The sequence below is a fragment of the Bubalus bubalis genome, chromosome 19 (assembly GCF_019923935.1).
Source record: "Bubalus bubalis isolate 160015118507 breed Murrah chromosome 19, NDDB_SH_1, whole genome shotgun sequence".
Taxonomy (NCBI): Eukaryota; Metazoa; Chordata; class Mammalia; order Artiodactyla; family Bovidae; genus Bubalus; species Bubalus bubalis.
In genome coordinates, this window is record NC_059175.1 from 25110678 (window position 1) to 25130085 (window position 19408).

A 19408-nucleotide genomic window follows, 5' to 3' on the forward strand; every position below is an offset into this window, starting at 1 on the left:
GTAAGTGAAGTGAAAATCGCTCAGCAGTGTCTGACTCTTTGCAATCCTATGGACTATACAATCCATAGTTTTCTCCAGGCCAGAATACTGGAGTGAGTAGCCTTTCCCTTCTCCAGGGGATCTTCCCAACCCAGGGATCGAACCCAGGTCTCCCGCATTGAGGACAGATTCTTTACCAGCTGAGCCACAAGAGAAGCCCAAGAATACTGGAGTGGGTAGCCTATCCATTCTCCAGCGGATCTTCCTGACCCAGAAATTGCATCAGGGTCTCCTGCATTTCAGGCAGATTCTTTACCAACTGAGCTATCAGGGAAGTCATGTAAGGTGTGAGTGAAATTGTAGCTTGCCCTCTGTCTCCTACTGCTGACAATCTTTCAGCTCTAGCATCTCCCACATCTTCTCCCTCCTCTAGTCAGTAACTCTTCTTGCCTGTTCACTTGATGCCAGCCCCTGTATGCCAGCTATTGTACTATTGTACTTTTCAAAGTACTGTAATGTAAGACTAAAAATGTTTTTATTTTTGTGTTGTTTTTTATGTATTATATGTATGAAAAGTGTTATAAACCTATTATAGTACAGTACTGTATAGCTGAGTGTGTTAGTTGGGTACCTACACTAATTTTGTCAGACTTTAGAAGACATTGGACTTAAGAACACACTCTCCAAACAAAACTCATGTAAAGAACTTACTGTATCCTGGAGATTTTTGCATCTATATTCATCAAAGATTTTGGCCTATTAATTTTCTTTCTTTGTAATGTCTCTCTGGTTTTGGTATTAGAGTAATGATGGCCTCATAGAATGAATTTGTGAGTGTTCCATCCTCTTCAGTTTTTTGAAAATAGTTTGAGGATAGATGTAAATTCTTCCTTTTATGTCTGGACCAGGTGCCTCTGCATACCAAGATAGAATCTTTTCTCCAGTCTTGGCCACCCCAGATGCAGTGCCATGCTGTGACATGGAGTGATCGGGCAGAGTTGACTCAGCTCATGCTGGAGCTTACAGCCCACAAGGGAGTCATGGGAAAGCCAGCATCCTAGAGCAGACCTCTCTCCACCCTGCCCCAGGGCAAGCCATGTGTTTCTCAGGAGTAGAGTTCAGGCTTCCCACAGTCCTTCTGTTGGTCTCAGTAGTCTTCCAAAAAGCCAGGTGGACTGGGACACCCAACATGGTTCACTCCCCAAGGCAACTGTCCACCCTTGTAATCTCTTTCTTCTGAGTTTCCTCCCAGAGGCACAGATCACAACCTGATCGCTTTCCTTTCCTTCCTACTCAGTCACCTGTGTTATCTTTCTTATAGCCTTAGTTGTAGAGTCCTTCTGCCAGTTTCTGGTTAGTTTTCAGTGAGAACTGTTAAAGATATCGATATATTTTTGATGTGTTCATGAGAGGAGGTGAACTCTACAACCTCTTACTGTACCATCTAGATCCAAACCCTAAATGTTTATTATTTTTTAAGGATATTGTATTCAATGGAGAAGGAAATGGCAACCCACTCCAGTGTTCTTGCCTGGAGAATCCCAGGCAGGGATGGTGGAGCCTGATGGGCTGCCGTCTATAGGGTCACACAGAGTCGGACACGACTGAAGCGACTTAGCAGCAGCATTGTATTTAATAATGAGGAATCCAGTTTTAACTGTAATTTGCTTTCACAAATAAAACTGTTTCTTTAGGAGACTGCAGGGGTGTGGGTATGTATGAGTATGGATTTGAGTATTTTAATTTTATTTATTTATACTGTACTTTCTTTCACAAGAGGATTTGAGGTGATAGACTCTAATATTGATTCTGACAGTGGATATGATTTTATGCAACACTCTTTACTCAGACTGAAATGGGTGTTAATGACTTCCCCTCTGAGAAGGCTTTTGATTCAGACAGAATAAAATGTGTGATTTGAAATATACACTTAGAAGCTCTCTTATCCAGACTGATCTGAACTGGTAATCAAGAACTGGTTAAAGTATCTCGTCATTAAAAAAATAAAATATATACCCTAAGTAATTTGAGTTAAAACATACAAATGGTACTGACCTTTTGATATTGGTCCAAGGCCTTTTCTCTGAGTATGTGGCCACTAGTCAGAGTTCTGTATTACATTTCCTGCATAAAACACAATCCTTACTTATGATTTTCAGCTCTTGTTTCCTTAAAGTGGAACCATAGTTAAAGATGCTTGAGGAGCCGTCTTCCCCCATTCCCTCCCATTCCTTTAGAGTCGTCTTACCTAAATCTAATTCCACAGCAGTTTGTTTTTAGTGACTCTTTTTTCTTGGTTTCTTTGAACCCATCCCATTTAGTTTTCTGTAGAAATAGAAATTCCCCTTTCAGGTTCACATTTCACTCATTAGTGTCACATTTAACAAGATTACTTAATGATAATAACAAGTCTGATTGCCTTAGTGCAAAATTATGAATAAGTCAGGAGCAGAAATGAGCAGATGTGCCAGAGAGCAGTCTGCCCCAGTCATGAGCATCAACTGCCCCAGTGTTGAGCATCAACATTCCAGTGTGGTATCCACCAGGCATGGGTGTTAACTGTATAGTCAGCTTTAATCCTTGTCTTGTATTAGGGTGATGAAGAGTCAGCTAATCCTAGACAATTAAGTGGCGGTTAATTGAGAGAGTTTTGATCATAACTATATGAAATTTTGTTTTAAAACCAGCTAAATACTTGTCTTCATTTGTGACTGCTTGATTTTTAACTTGTATTACACCGTCAGTCCCTCTTTTGGATCAGTTATATGGTAAATGTTATTATTTCTGTCGTGCTTTCTTTTTCTTCATGGCACTTATTTTTCACTGGACTTTATTTACTTACATATTCACTTAGTATCTGTCAGTTTCTTCCACTGCTGAGTAAACTCCATGAGGCCTGGAACTTGAACTGTGCACCTTTGTATCCCCAGAGCTCAAAAGAGTGAATATGGAGAGTGAGAGAAATGTGACTGCTTCTTTCCAGCGTTTGTTTCAGGCCAGTTTGACATTCTCACTGGTCTCCTACCAAGATCGAATGATTTCTACTTTGAAGAAGAAAGGAGGACAGAGAGTACGTCCCATAGACCTTTGGTGCTCCTCCGTGGGGAGCTTTCCAGTCCAGTTGCTAAATCTCCTGATTCCAGGGAAGGAGCCTGATGGTTCATGTTGATAAACCATGCATTGACTCATTAACAGGGCTTTCTTCTTTGATTTTTGCCTTTAAAAGGTCAGTTCAGAGTTGAGTTTTTCTGCCTCTGCATTACTGATGTCTGGGGTGGATAGCTCTTTGTTGGGGGGAGGGGGAGGCTGTCCCGTGTATGTTAGGGTGTTTGGCAGTATCCCTGACTGTTACCTACTAGATACCTGTAGCAAGTACCCACTTCACCCGCTTCCCACCCGCCCTCTGCCAAGTTGTGACAATCAACAATACCTCCTGACGTTGCTTCATTTCCCTGGGTGGGGGGAGTGGGTAGGCAAGGAAACAGGTGCCTTGCCTCTTCTCCCCAGTTGAGAGCTAATGGTTTGGACTAGTCCTGGGATGACAACAAGGACCCAAGGCCACACTCACAGTGCTGTGATAAATCCAGTCAATGGCTTTTTAACCTTCATTTCTGGTGTTCTCTTTATGTCTGATTGTAATGTTCTCCAGACTTGTATTTCACAGGCTTTATTCCGAGTTCAGCTAGTCCTGTGTGGGCTTTTTTGGCTAAAACTCCTCAGGACAGATTACCACTTAGCTTTCCTTTCCTCAGGCTGCCTGCAAGCCTCTTTCCAAGCTCATGTTTCTCAGTTGCCAGGATCTTAGGCTCCTGACTAGATCGCCAGCAGGAAAAGCAATTCTCTCCCTGTAACTAACATGGCAGTTTGTTACAAAGCCATTTGTTACCTGCTCCCCTTGCTCAGGTGTGTGATTGAGGCAGCTGTCAGCTTTTTCTGCCTTTCTCCCCCACCTCTCCATGCCTTCCTGTTTTTTCTTTCCCTCCCAGTGTTTCCATGGTGGCTCCTTGCTGGAGCCAGAGGACAAGCTGCTGACAGGAATATCCTTTGAATATCTCTGCATCTGGACAGGGCCACTGGCACCGTCCATTGGCGGCTGAGCAATGCATGGCTTGCCATATTTGTCTGTCTCTTGTTTAAGGCCCAAGAATTTGAATCTGCTCCAACATCTAAATGTTGTTGTTGTTAGGATAGCATGCTGCCATAGTACCACAAGTCCAATATTAAACATGTTTATTTGGGTTCCATAGATTAATATTTTGATTTGTTGCTTCTGCTGTTGCTTTCTTACACCTCACAACTGTGACGCTGAGGTAAGGGACACATTAAGTCCATTAGAAAAGCCAAATAACCAGAATAGATAAACTACATTTTAAAGATTTCTGTGTCTTAACCATTGCATAAATATATTTTTTCCTGATATTTTGTTGAGTCAAAGAATCCTTTGAGTTGGCCAACTGATAGTGGTTTATTGAAGTACATTGCTGCTGCTGTTGCTAAGTTGCTTCAGTCATGTCCAACTCTGTGCGACCCCATAGACGGCAGCCCACCAGGCTCCCCCCATCCCTGGGATTCTCCAGGCAAGAACACTGGAGTGGGTTGCCATTTCCATCTCCAATGCATGAAAGTGAAAAGTGAAAGTGAAGTTGCTCAGTCATGTCCGACCCTCAGCGACCCCATGGACTGCAGCCCACCAGGCTCCTCCATCCATGGGATTTTCCAGGCAAGAGTACTGGAGTGGGGTGCCATTGCCTTCTCCGATTGAAGCACATTAGGGTACCAATATTGAATAAGCAAGAAGCTGCACCTTGAAAAATCAAAGCATGTCCTCCTGCTTGTCTGATCAGATAGCCATTGATCAACGTGTATTTATGGCACGGAGACTTAAGTAACAGGAAAAACTGAGTATGAGGCATGGCCAGAAACCAATTAAAAAATATATGAGTGTTTTTCAAAAACATCTGAAGTGTGAAATAGTATAGTAATTGTCATTCATATGTCAGGTAACATCAAGTTACTGTGAATGTTTTAGTAAAGTAAATCTTTAGGGGATGAAATTTGATGTGCACTCTGAGGCACATGTTAGATTTGAAATATACCAGGCTCAGGGTCTTCTTTTTCTCATGCCATTTTGCAAAATCACAGGCTATGGTGGAAAAGCATGCAGTTCTGTAACACAGAAGCATAAATTCTCAGATTGGAAGGTCCTCCGAGCACATCTACCAGTCCCCGTCTAAGTATTTAGCTAGGCAGAGGAGGAATAATCTAATTGAATTGATCCATTTCAATTACTGAGGCAGACAGAATTGTTGGTAATGGATGAGGTTTGTTTCTTTTCCCAATACCTCTTAACTTCATAAACTATGAAATTCACATCTTCAACATGTGCTTTACAGTAGCAGGGTATCTATCCCCCCCCCCCCCCCACCCACTCAGCCATTTCAATATACACAGTTAATGAGCATTAAGTTAAAAAAAAAATAACCTTAAAAGAATCAATTTCATGGAGAATGCATCTAGTTAAGCAAGCCATTTAAACAACATTTCACTCGTGTGTAGCAGACCATTTTATAAGTTACTGATAGCTTTACAAGCCTGTGTTTCAGACAAGCTAATTGGCTGTCTCTGATGTGTTTGGGGCTTTCACTCATTAACTCTCCTTCCTGTCTAGTACATACTTGACTAGCTCTCATTCATATCGGTAGGACTAAACAACCATATTCTCTTGCCAGGAGAAAGTTTTTCATAGGTAGATTTTTTTCCTACTTATAATATTTACCTTCTTGAAATAAAGATAAATCGTTATGAGTATTCTCATACACTCATGTCTCCCAAACATAGAGGATGCGGAAGCAAGTGTAACATCCTAGAAGTGCTTGGCATCCAAAATGAATGCTGTTTTGAAAGAGTGGAATAAAGGAAGGAGAGAAGAGAAAAAAGAAAATGGTGAGCTGTTGGAAACTGGCTGCCTCTTCAATTAATGGCTACGTTATAGATGTTATTGAAAAGTCCGATGCCTGCACCTGCATGCGAAGACAAGTGTACTGATGCTTCTCTTTTCGCATATGTCAATGCTTTCCATTGTCTGAGATAAAAATTAGTTGCTTTATTTGGACATAGATTAAAGGAATAGCTCAAAACGTAAGTGTCCTGTGGTTCTTGGGATTTCTGGACTGGGTTCTGTTTTCCATGATAGGCTGTTTACTTTTCTGTTTGCAAAACAATTCACTGCAGCTGCCTGCAGGCATTTGTATATAATAGAGTTTAAATCACTTAGGCCTACAGTTTTGAAACTGTTCATGAAATCCCACCTTCTAAACCTTCACCTAATTAATTGTGAAGAGTGGTAACTTCTCTCCAATATTCAGTCTCTCTCCATTACTAACATTTTAATGTGGGATGAAATAGACTACATATTGTGTTGCCTGTATCATTATACTTTCATTGTACTGAGTACATTTATGTCTGACATTGTACTGGGTACGTTAGAGGATACAAAATCATTTTGTCATTGTCTGTACCCTCAAGGAACTGACTCATACATATGAAAAAAATTGGAGAATAATTATCCAAAATCTGTGTGACCTTAGTAAAACTAGAAGATCCTAGTGAATCTGGGTGAAAATGAAATTCACATTAGACTTGTGGAGCTGCTTTATCCCCAGTGAGTCTGAATATCTTAACCTATTAATTTATATAATAATTATTGATAATGTCTGTTTTAAAGAGAAAGTAATGGTTCATATAACTGAATTCATTATTGCCAAAAAAGCAGAAGAAACTCAAATGTCCATCAGCTGGTGAACCTGGATAAACAATATATAGCATATCCATATAATATAACATTCAGCTGTAAAAAGGGATGAAGTACTGATACATGCTGTACATGGTGAACCTTGAAAGCATTATGCTAAGTTAAAAAAAGCAGGTACAATTTAATTTAAAATATGTAAGTGATCAGAATTGGCCTCCTGTGTAGAGAGGTATGAGAATTTAAACTTGTAAATAGAATATTCCAGAACTTGAGAGTCATTGAATATATAAATTTAATGGAAGAAATTTTTAAGAATTCTTATTGGAAAAAAAATCTTAACTATTTCAGGATGTTTGATTCTTAGACAGTCTAAATGCTTAAAGAGAAAACGGAATATATTACACTTATACATGAAGTTTTGAAATGGACCTAAAGAGTAATTCAAGTTTTTTGAATGTATTTGTTAAAATTTAACAAATGTATAAATACAGTATTAAGATTTTTAAGTTGACTATAATAGCTTCAACAAAAACTACATTTCAGATACTATAAATTTAATAAATGGTATAGTCTCTTTTAAAATTGCAAAGTAACAATAACTGGTATTTCTGTGCACTAAAAACCATCCTAAGAACACCAAAATCCCTCACACTGACAGGTTGCCCCACACGCTGGAGATCTGTGGCCTTTAGGAAGTCTCCACATGAAAGAAACCCAGACTGAATGCAGAGAGCAAAGAAGCAGTGCTTTGCTGAGAGATGACCCTTCTGTCTGCTAGACCACAATTGAAAACATCTGAAATTATAAGTGGATCTTGGCCAGGTTATAAAAGCCAACTTCTCTGTCCCCCTAGAGTGTGAGGCACAGTGGAGAGGAGGAGGGCTGGCAAGCCAGGTCACACTGAGGCCCCTGCCAAGTGCTCCTCGAGCCTCTGCTGGACAGAGCAGGAAGCTGCAGGAGGCTGTAGCCAGGGCTTGGCAATTTTTTTTCTCTAAAGGGCCAGATAGTAACTCTTCTAGGCTGTGCAGGACACACTGTCTCTGTGGAAATGACTCACCTTTGCCATTGTATCATGAAAGCAGCCATAAATAACTGAATAAGCATGACTGTGTTCCAATAAAACTTTATTTACAGGGAATTCATAGTGCCTAAGTGCTGAGGGGGCAACCAATGGTGGCTACTGTGACTAAGGTCACTTTGTTTTTTTTTGTTTTTAATTTTATTTTATTTTTAAATTTAACATAATTGTATTAGTTTTGCCAAAACTTTGAAAAGTTTCTTCTATAACATTAAGGCTTCCCCTTGAGATGACAGGAGGACATCTCCTGCATCTTCAGAGGTGATCCTCTCCACCTGTGGATGGAGGCATCTGGGGTGGGAAGCAGGAGCTGGAGCAAGGCCTGGGTACAGGAATCACCCCAGCTGCAGCGGGCCAGGTAGGATAACTGGAGTAGAGAAGGGTATAGATGGAGAGACCGGGTATATTTCATTGCTCCCCCAAAACAGGAAGCACTCCTATCTCAGTCTATGGCTTTTACAGTGATGATCTGCTAGGAAGCTTTGGGGCTAAGTGAATAATCACCTCCACCCCCAGGTATATCAAAAAAGAGAAAATAGATTGTAATTTGCTCTGTAATTCCCAGTTAACAAATTAAACACAAATAAGAATGTTTTTCAGGTCCTAAATCTCACTGCCAAAGCAAATGGGATGATTTTACTTGGCTCTTCTGGGGAAGGCTAAATCCTCCTGTGCAGTGAAATACCGGGTCTCTATATAATTACTGTCACAACATAGAGCATTCTGTACACGTAGAGGTTACTGCCTGGGCAAGAAGACGTCTAATAAGGGTGAGGCTCAATCACAGGTCATAACCTGCAGTCATTTGTCTGGTTTTTAATTATTCCAAGGTCAGACATGCCGCACTTTGCTTAAGAAACAAGCCATATTATCAGAACTACATTTTTTTTTTTTACACCCAGTGTTCTTGAAACCAATTGTCCATTATAAACATAAACCCCAAAGTAATATTGTCATATTGGTTAGCATCAAGTTGTCATTTTCTGGTCCCTATTACAGTAAAAAGAAATAATATCTATTCTATGTGGTAATGTCTTCGGGACTGTGGCAAATTGGTTTTACTTGTATTGCTTATTTCTACCTTTAATGACACATTTAGTGCCTTTCTAAGAATCCTGCAAGCAGTACAATGAAAAGGAGAACAGCTGGTGCTGCTCTCTCTAGACTAACCTTTCTTTGAACCAGCTGCCAAGAATGCACTCCAAAGAATCTTAATGATGCCCAGCCACTTCATCTCCAGACCCTGTCCTGGAGCCATGGCTTGGGCAAAGTTCTCTTTGACTTTGTTGAAGGTTACCAAGTGAAACCTGTTCCATGAACTTCTGCAGTAAAAAAAGCTAAGCTGGAGAACCCCTTTGCAAACATTCATACAAGATGCATGTACTTAGTGATGGGCTAGTAAGAGTTTAATAGCCAATTCTCTAGAAAGAAAAAGTCCTAGTTTGGTACTCTTGCAGATTTCCATGGTGTAAGTTCTCCAAACCATGGCCAATTTCTTGACCCATATGATCCGACATCCTTGTGTCTGGAGTTGGAAAGAGAAAGCACAGAGTCAATATTTAAATACAAAGGTTCTTCCCCAGTGTGACATGTGAATACAGTGAGTGACTGCAGTAAGGAGCTAGATTGTAGCCAAGGCAAGTCCCACTCTCTTTTTAACAGTCATGGACAATGTCCTACACATTTTATGATACATTCAGGCTTTCTTTGCATCCTTTCTTAATTGGAGCCCTGGGGTAAATTTATCATCCAGACAGAACTTTTTTTTTTAATTGGAGAGAGAGAGAGAGTGTGTGTGTGTGTGTTAGTTGCTCAGTTGTATCCAACTTTTTGCAGTCCCATGGACTGTAGCCTGCCAAGCTTCTCTGTCCCTGAAATTCTCCAGGCAAGAATACTGGAGTGGGGTGCCATTCCCTTCTCCAGGGGATCATCCCAACCCAGGGATTGAACCCAGGTCTCCTGCATTGCAGGCAGATTCTTTAACATCTGAGCCACCAGGGAAACCTGTAATTGAAGTATAGTTGATTTATAATGTTATGTTAGTTTCAGGTGTACAGCAAAGAGATATATATACACATACATATTTCATGTGTGCATTAAGTATATACCTTTAATATATACACATATATATTCTTTTTCATATTCTTTTCTATTATAAGTTGTTACAAAATAACAAATGTAGTTCTCTTACTACATACTAGGTCCTTGTTTATTTTATATATGTTATATATGTATATATTATTTATATTATGTATGTATCTCTTAATCCCAAACTTTTCATTTATCCCTTACCCCCAGACCATACTTTTATCAAAGAGTTAAGAATCAATATGAACCTGTCTCAAAAAAACATTATTCATGCAGTTCTTTTTAAAGACCATGCAGTGGACACATTACTGTGACGAAGAAATCCTATTGAATCCACTGAATTCAGGACAGTTACTGAGCTGTGTTCTCTCGCATCATCCTCCAGCTTTCCCTTCTACCCAGCAAATCCACTAGCTGCAGTTTTTCCCAGCTTTCTGAATTTTGTTGACAATCCTCACCCTGTCGTCTCTACTGTCTGTCTTATCTGTTGACCTGTCACTATCGGTTTGGAAGGAGCTGAAGCTGTCAACCTAGACTCTGTGAGTCCTGATTCCTTCACAAAAGATGATGATAGAAGGTGCCTTTATTCCTAAAGTTTGTTTTTTTTTTTTTAACAATCTTCTACCAAGATTCTTCATATTCAAATTGATGTACATGATTTCAGAATTATTCCAAATAGTCACATCCCTCTTTATTTGAATCAGTTGCTGTCTTACTTTCAGCTGAGATAGAATCATAGTGCTCTGAGTGAAAAAGCCTTTAGTAAACTGTGCAGCACTAAGCTGTACATGGCCACCAAGAAGCCAGGAATGAGGAGGGGACTTGTAATCTGAAAACACAAATGGCGAGGACCATTCCCTTGTCAGGCTGCTGTTCTGTTTTGTTTTGTTTTTGTTTTACAGTATTCTCTTGAATCAGTGGAACCCTGTATGTTAGCAGGGGGAGCGCTGGCACAGGTAGCTCATTAGAGCAACACTCTCCAGGCTCGTTCGAGAAGTAGGGGTTGCATGACTGAAGCTATAGGAAGCCAGCTTTCAGGATGCAGATTTCCAAACCTCCTTATTCAGCTCCTCTCCCTACCACATCCCCCCCAAGCGATAAGAGAGGTCCTCTATAATCGGCTGGTTTCCTGCAGAGAGAACATATGTATTGTGTGTAGATGGGGGTATGGGGAAGCATCAGGGTAGAAAATATCCAGCTCCCTGGAGAAGGAAATAGCAACCTACTCCAGTACTCGTGACTGGAAAATCCAATGGACAGAGGAGCCCCGTAGGCTACAGTCCATGGGGTCGCAAAGAGTCGGACACGACTGAGTGACTTCAATAACAATAGTGTGTGACTTAAAAAAGCAATAAAAAAAAAAAGAAAGAAAATATCCAGCTTCTATCTCTAGTGGTGAAAGTATGAAAAAATAAGCGAATAGCTCCAGACAGGGGCAAGAGATACCTGCAGGAGCAGGAATGCTGCTGCTAAGTCACTTCAGTCGTGTCCGACTCTGTGCGACCCCATAGACAGCAGCCCACCAGGCTTCCCTGTCCCTGGGATTCTCCAGGCAAGATCACTGGCGTGCGGTTGCCATTGCCTTCTCCAATGCATGAAAGTGAAAAGTGAAAGTGAAGTCGCTCAGTCGTGTCCGACTCTTAGCGACCCCATGGACTGCAGCCTACCAGGCTCCTCTGTCCATGGGATTTTCCAGGCAAGAGTACTGGAGTGGGGTGCCATTGCCTTCTCCAAGGAGCAGGACTACGCCAGGTGATATTCTGGACATGCGAGGAGGAAGTATTCTTTTAGCTATAGCAGGGACCGGTTGGTACTAATGGCATTGCATTCGCTAGGAGTAGGGGTAGCATATTCTAAGGTACACAACACAGTCCCACATATCCTAAAAAGCTGTCGCACCTTGACAGACATGAATGTGGGTCAAAGTGCTGTTTATAAATATCTGAGCTTACAAAGCAACTCCATGTAACATGAGAACAGTAACCCCTTGGGTGTAGACCCTGCTCCTCAAAAGTGTTTAAAGGAAAACGAAGCCAACTCAGACCATGCACTACTTACATGGTATAATAATAAAAACAGAAGAAAAACAAGCAGCTTATCATTATAAATACGATTTGCAGGTTTTTAAAAAGGAAAGACCTATCTTTACATTTCAGAAACTATTTACATGACTTCCAGAAATTTGGTCACAACAGCTTTGCAGGAATTAAAAATAAAATTTTTTAAAAATATTTATTTGTTCGGCTGTACCAGGTCTTAGGTGCAGCACATGGAGTCTTTGCTGTGGCACATGGGATCCTTAGTGGTGCCATGTCAGCTCTTAGTTGCGGTGTGTAGGATCTAGTTTCTGACCAGGAATTGAACCCAGGCCCCTTGCATTGGGAGTACAGAGTCTTAGCCACTGACCACAAGGGAAGTCCCAAAAGTAAAATTTTTGAATGTGTTTTTTGAAGGAAGGGCAAGATAGGCAAAACAGTGAATATCATTATAGCCTCATTAGAGGTTCGTTACATACGAAAGAATTATTTTGTTACTTCTCCAGTCAGGGACACCTGAAAGACCTCTCCCACCCAATGCTGTGCAACGCGTCACAGGTTTAACAGCAGCTACAATGAGCAGCAATGAGAGGGTACCGATTTGTCCCTGTTATATTAGGACTTTACAGTAAATGCGATGTGTGGATAATGGAATGCAGTAATGCAAGTCACCCCACAGTTTGATGAAGGAAGAAAGCGCCCTGATGACATAGCTAAAATAGGTTGGCAACTTATGGTGGCTTTGTTTTCCTATCTCTAGGGTGGATTCATGGCCACTGACAAATGCCCACTCTCTGTGGCCATCCCGAAAATAGCTCAGTGACCACAGGTTGCCAGGCAGCTGTATTCTGATGTCATTACCCCAAGTGCCATCGCCAGAAGCCAATGTGAAACAGCCACCAGCTCCTAATTCCAGCAGTTTCCAGTTAGCCATGACATTTAAGCAGCTGATAAAGTAGTCAAAAAGAGTTGGATTCATTTCTCTTGAGTCATTTTTTAAATGTTTATTTTGATAAGAAAATAACCTTTAAAAAATGATGTTCATCATAAAAAACAGATCCCTGCATCGTAGGCAGGTTTTTTTAACCTTTAATATGTAAGCATATGATTTATGTTGGTCAAACTTAAACACCTTTCTTTAAAATCATACTCTGGCATGTAGAAGGACAGAAAAAGCGATTATGGACAAGTCGAGTGTGTGAGTAGGTAATTTTTATTGTAGTACTGGGGGGAGGTGGTAAAATATGCTCTTCAGATTAATATAGGAAAACAAAATTAAAATTTTATCCTGAAGAAAAAGTTCAAGACAGAGCATTGTCTTCATCTTCCCCTCTTTTGTATTGTACTCTTTGTTTTTAGGAACATAAAACTCTGAATAGTGAAAAGCTATGTTCCCACAGCAAACACAGTCACGTACTGTACTTGAATATCATTGGAATGCCAAACTTGTTTTTTAAATATTATAAATGTAGAGTGGTGTGGAGTCATTTGGATACCAGTAAAGTGAATATTGGAGAATTACATACCCAGTTAGGTTACAGATCTGAATAATTGATGCTTTTGAACTGTGGTGTTGGAGAAGACTCGAGAGTCCTTTGGACTGCAAGGAGATCCAACCAGTCCATCCTAAAGGAGATCAGTCTTGAATATTCATTAGAAGGACTGATGCTGAAGCTATAACTCCAATACTTGGACCACCTGATGCGACGGACTGACTCATTTGAAAAGACCCTGATCCTGGGAAAGATTGAAGGCAGGATGAGAAGGGGATAACAGATGATGAGATGGTTGGGTGGCATCAGCAACTCAATGGACACAAGTCTGAATAAACTCCAGGGGTTGATGATGGACAGGGAGGCCTGGCGTGCTGCAGTTCATGGGGTCGCAAAGAGTTGGACACGACTGAGCGACTGAACTGAACTGAACTGAAAGTGAATATGGGAGAATTAGATACCCACTTAGGTTACAGATCTGAAAATCTCAGGTTACCCGCCATAGTTGTCGGCTTAACACCAGTAGGCTCCTTCATCTGGTGACCACCCTGTAATCAAAGCTTCCATTTCCTTCTCATAGTTAATATTCAGCAGGAACAACTTCTGAAACATAACTACCTTTGGACATCTTTATTATTTTCCAAGTGTGCCTGCATCATAGACTATATTTTCAGTTGCCTAGTAGCTAAAATCCTTATTGTGCTTTTGTATCTGATCCATACTGTCAAATATCACAAGTTATAATATTTTGTAATTATCTACATCTATTCCTGACATTGTTTTTAAGTTACTTGTTAATACGCTACTAGGATGAATTCTGTGAATTTTTAAATGAACCATTTGGAGGAAGTAGTGTTAGTAATATGCGCATACTGTGTTAGCCTTTAATATTACTGGATTTCTTGCCACTAGTCCTCTTGCCAGTTGTTAGCAATGTTTAAAATGCAATTCTTTTAGATTTGAAGTTATACAAAGTGACAAGAGTACAGCTTCCTTCCTGTACCAGATTTGCATCCGACAAACTGTCCACTCTTGACGGGAGGCATTGTTGATCAAATAGCATATTGCATCATAAGCACAACTTCCCTCTGTGACACAACCTGAAGCCCTCTTTGTGGCATAATCAAAGAGACTAGCCTCTGATTTTAAACTCTTAGAGCAGCCAGCTCCTCCTTCTAGCTGTCGATTTGAACATGTCCCCCACCTGTCGCTCCTGCCAGCTCTGCTCGCCCCATGCTGGCCCACCGCTCCCGTGGTCCACTGACCAGCAGCCCCTCCCTCCCTTGAGGAGGCAAACTGGGTTCTTGGTCCTGGTCTTTGCACAAGCAATTTCAGATTCTTATTGAAGTAAGTCATTTTTATTGCCCTAAAGAAACTAAAAGAATGAACCTTACATTTTCCGTAAGGGAGAATTCCTCTTATTTATAAAATACCTTGGCCAAAAATTGTTCTGAAGTCATGGACCCATTTTCTGATCTGTAAATGAGCTTTCCATTACTCTTCAGAATCAGAATTAACGAGAGTCCTTCCATTCTCAAGGGCTTTTTGTTGTGGTTGTTAGGAGGAGTATTTATTATGAATTTGCAGACATCCCTTGAAGGACTTTTGGGACACAGTTGAAATGTAAAGTGTTAGCATATTTGGGATTCCTAAAGTACCGTAAAAGCTTAGTGTTATTTATATCTTCTTACAGAAAAAATGTGCACACATATTAATACCACTTTGAATGGAGTATCTCTGCTGTTAACAGTAGTCTGGTACTTGTGATGATAAAGTCAAAATGAAACCACATTTGGAAGTGGCATAAGATTGCAACACCTTTTTTTTCTGGGTCAAGGTATTGATTAAGGTAACACCTTGGCAAGTGGTAACTCCATGGCACATGGGATTTAACTCAGTTTGTTGACAAAGAACGTCTTTGAATAATACTTCTTCTGTTGTTGCTACTCACTGTGTTTGATATAATGTAAACCCTGCTACCAAAATACAATATCCTGTTCTTGTGTGACACAGTGTGCATGCGTGCATGTGTGTGTATGTAGCTTCATGGACTTTGTACTTTTTCATACCCTTTGAGAGAAACATCATCAGTACTTCTGGAAACCATGATTATTTGATATTTATTTGCTGTCCAGAGTCGGTAATCCTGTATGCTTAGTCAGTATCTAAGAGTGACTTGTGACCAGTTCATAGTAGAATAGGTTTTTCCAATAGCACATGCTAAACCCCACTAAACAGTTATAAAGTCTTGATTTTTTTCTCCCTGAAAATTCATGACTGGGAAGAAAAGAAAGCTGAGACTTTATGTATGTATGTATATTTACATAAGTATATATATGTATGTACATGCACTCACTTTCCATCTCTTAACTAGAAAACCACTTTCCCAGGTCTCAGAAACACATGCAGAGACACATTTAAATGAGAGAGACAAAGGCGTATTTAAATTATATTTTTTTGTTGTGTGTATGTTCAATCAAAATAACTGTCTTGTGTAATTGATAGTGTACATATTATTGGCTGTCACCAGTTTAGTAAGTTAGCAAGGTCATATAATGAAAGTCATTCTGCTAGAATTACTTTGATTGAATTGCAACTTTTTGGTGTTTTGCTGTGTATTTTTGACCTGTGCCGTAGTACATATAATTCTTTCTCAGACTTCATCAGACCTCCCATGCTGTTAAGTGAATGGGTGGAATGGTAGCTCGCAAGCAGTTCATTCACCCCTAAAGAAAACACAACGTATAACCCATGTTATAACCAGAGCTGCAGATGGGATTCTAGAAAGTCCTGAACATCAAGTTCACATAGCTTCTTAAAATGCCCCTACTTCATAACTCACTAAATTTCAGTAAGAGAAAGATTCTGATGTAATTAATAATCTGTTTCTCTCCCTCCCCCCAATTAAGGTCAAAAAATATTTTGAACTTGAACCACTTGCACGTGGAAAACGCTGGATTCTGCAGCCCTGCTCACTGGATGACATGGAGGCACTGAAAGACAGCTTCTCTCAGCTGATAAATTTGTTAGAAGAAAAAGACCATGAAGCTGTAAGAATGTGAAATCTGGTGAAGAAAATGGGTTCCCACAAGGCCTTGAACCTATCATGTTAGTTTCTCCTTTTAATTTTATTTTGGTATCAAGACTGTAATGGCTTCAGTATCTGTTTTCTTCCAATTATCTCAAACTCTCATTTCTCTGCTAAAGTGAATATTCTGTAAATCAGGTGACTTATCATCGGCATTACCGTCAAGTACACACTACTGAGAGAGAATTTATTCTCTGTTTACCACTAATTATCTTCACCTCATGTCTCTTCCTTCTGTTGTTCTAAGCGGCTCTTCTCTGTGCTAAAATGGATGGAATTTGTGGCTCATAGAAATCAATCCCTTATAGAGGACTCAGGGAGACTGAGAACCTTGGCTCATTTACCCTGGGTTTGGGGTGGAGTGTTGTGTGACTGGCATTCCCCATAATATGTGTATTATTTTCAAAGTCTCTTGGTGGTTTTATCTTATTTTTAAGTTTTTTGTATACTGGCCTTACAGCATATGGGAAAAAACAAGCACCAAAAACTTCAGTTAATCACCTTATCAGAAAGGAATATCCTTGCCATAGTAAAATTGACTTCAAAGAACTTAAAGACAAGATGCCTAATTTTTTTTTTTATTACATCTAAAGTCTCCCTCAGTACCCTCTCCCTCAGTCCACTCTTTGTTAAGAGCAAAGACATTATTTCCATTTTTGAGAAGAGTTAGAGGAAATTTAGGCACAGTGCATGCATCACTGATTACTATTTCATCAAGTCCTCAAATATTTTTTTAATGGAAAAATTACTCCACATTAAGTCAAGCTGCAGTGTAATATGTTTCTGAAAACCTTTTTCTAAAAATCTTACGTCTGATTTAAATAGAGAAAGTAATTTTTAAAATAATAGACAAAACTTTTTAAAAACAGCCAAATGAAGTATAGTTTATACTGGCTAGGGCTTAAGCTGACGTGGATTTGACAAAGATAATAAAGGCAGAATCATCTGTGTAGTCATTCAGTAAGTGCTAATGTAGTTTAATGGAGTCTGTCAATGTCTCCATCCAGTAATTAAAGGTCTATCAGTATTTCTATTATAAACCTCTATTTTCAGGGGTTTCAGTATGCCCTTAAAAGTGTACTAGGGCTGCAGCAAATAAATAATTTTCAGGCTTAGATTTAGTCTTTGGAACTGTTTTTTTGTTTTGTTTTGTTTTTTGCATTTAGTTTAAATGATAAAATTATACAGAGATAAATGTACAGTTTTACCAAGTTTTGGCACCTTTGACTTTTTCTAAATCAGGAATAATCTATGGATATTGAAGTTAATGGATAAAATACCCTTTGGCACATTTTATAGATTTTTGACCATTTAAACTGCAAAGTGAACAAATGAGAGAAAACTGCTCCTTTCACCTGAGCAATAAAAACATGTTTGGAATTTTTTTTCCATTGACTGATTCCCAAATACCACAGACGCGCATTCTGTTACAAGGTGATGTAATACCTTGTAATTCTCCAGAAGATATATGTCATTCAGATAGTTTTTGTGGTTTGATCTTGTGGGTAAATTTTAAGGAAATCATTACCTTTGAAACATCGAACACTTCTTTTAAGCTTTCCTTTTTTTTTTTTTTTAATGAAACGGGTCAAAAAAGATTCATATTCAGATTTGGTCTGCAGCATCCTGGAATATTTTTAAAATGTAACCCATGAGCAGCACAAAACTTGTATTCCAATGACCACTTGCACAATTCCTGCTTTTATTTTGTCCTGTTGTGCTCATCTTCTATGAAAAATAAATGATTATTAGGCATTGCTTTCTCTGCAAGTTCATTAAATGTAGAATGTTGTCTTTTTAAGACCCGTAGCTGAGTGCTCCTAAGCCATCTGTTAAATGACTTCCCGTTGTCTGTGTGTGTGTCATGTGTGCGCCAGGGATGGGCTTCTTCTCAGACCCACGACTGTCTGCAGTGTCTCAGCCGTCAGAATGAAAACATTATCAATCAGTACCCAACAACAGCTGTTTTTGACAAGTTTCTGTCTGACGCCTAATGCTTTACAACTGTCAATAAGGCTCTTTCTTTGTCTAGCAGTTCAGAGCTCGCCGTCTTGCTGCTTCCATGCAGCATCCTGTCCTTGTAACCCTAGAATTTGCTGTGTTTGGGAAATCCACTTGGGGGGAGGGGAGGGGGCCTGGACGGACATGGGTGGGTGGGAGGGTGGTGTGCGTGGTCTGTCATATTCCCACTTCATGTAAAGTGCCACAGGTGTCTTAGTTTGCATATTTGAATATTATATAGGAAAAACAGTCTGTTATGTATTTCTTCACTTAGCTTCTTGTTATATTTATGGAAGTTACCAGTTTTTGTACCTTCTTAGCTCAAGCAGTTGCCTTTTTGTAATGGCAATTAATTTATATGACAGAACTTTGTATCTCCTGTAGTTTACACTATCAGTTGCTAACTAACTGCCATATTGCCCTGTCTTTCTATTAAAAAATTCTGTATCTATACTTAAAGGTTAACAGATTCATGTGGACAATTGCCAGGCAAGAAGAACTCGTTTTGTCCGTGATTTATATGATTTCCACTCTCTTCAAGTGAAAATAAACGCTGAGTAGAATTGATGTTTTCAGACTGACTCCTTCCAACTTTAGCATTTGGGAGTCCCAGATTTCTGTTTACATTTGTGTTGCCTGTTTAAGTCTTCAAAATAAGTTCTGCCGCTCTTGGGTCAAAACAAATGATTAATTCACATTGCCTTTGAAGCCATTGTGAAAACCTTAAGAGACAAAAAAAGAAAGGAAAAAAAAAAAGCACAAGGGTCTTTTCCAGTTGGTTTGTCTTCAGCAGCAATTTACTTTCATTGGAGCCATTCCTTCAGAATGAGTGAGCGCAATCGGGACGTTAATGTCAGATGTCATCCTTCAATCAAAGCATCATTTTATAATATT

General features: G+C 39.7%; 1 protein-coding gene across 5 annotated transcripts in view; it reads left to right on the top strand.

The window, feature by feature from the left end:
• ARL15 (ADP ribosylation factor like GTPase 15) overlaps positions 1 to 19081 on the top strand; it is a 578537-nt gene extending 559456 nt beyond the window's left edge. For 4 of the 5 annotated variants that reach the window (XM_045163682.1, XM_044932386.2, XM_045163676.1 and 1 more), the window contains one exon: positions 16335 to 19081. In XM_045163682.1, coding sequence (XP_045019617.1) covers positions 16335 to 16487 — 153 coding nt within the window. In that variant the 3' untranslated portion in view covers positions 16488 to 19081. Of the gene's footprint in view, positions 1 to 5817; positions 6109 to 16334 lie in introns of those variants that run through there. The other variant, XM_045163683.1, reaches the window with a different exon arrangement.
• The last annotated feature ends 327 nt before the right edge of the window (positions 19082 to 19408 follow it).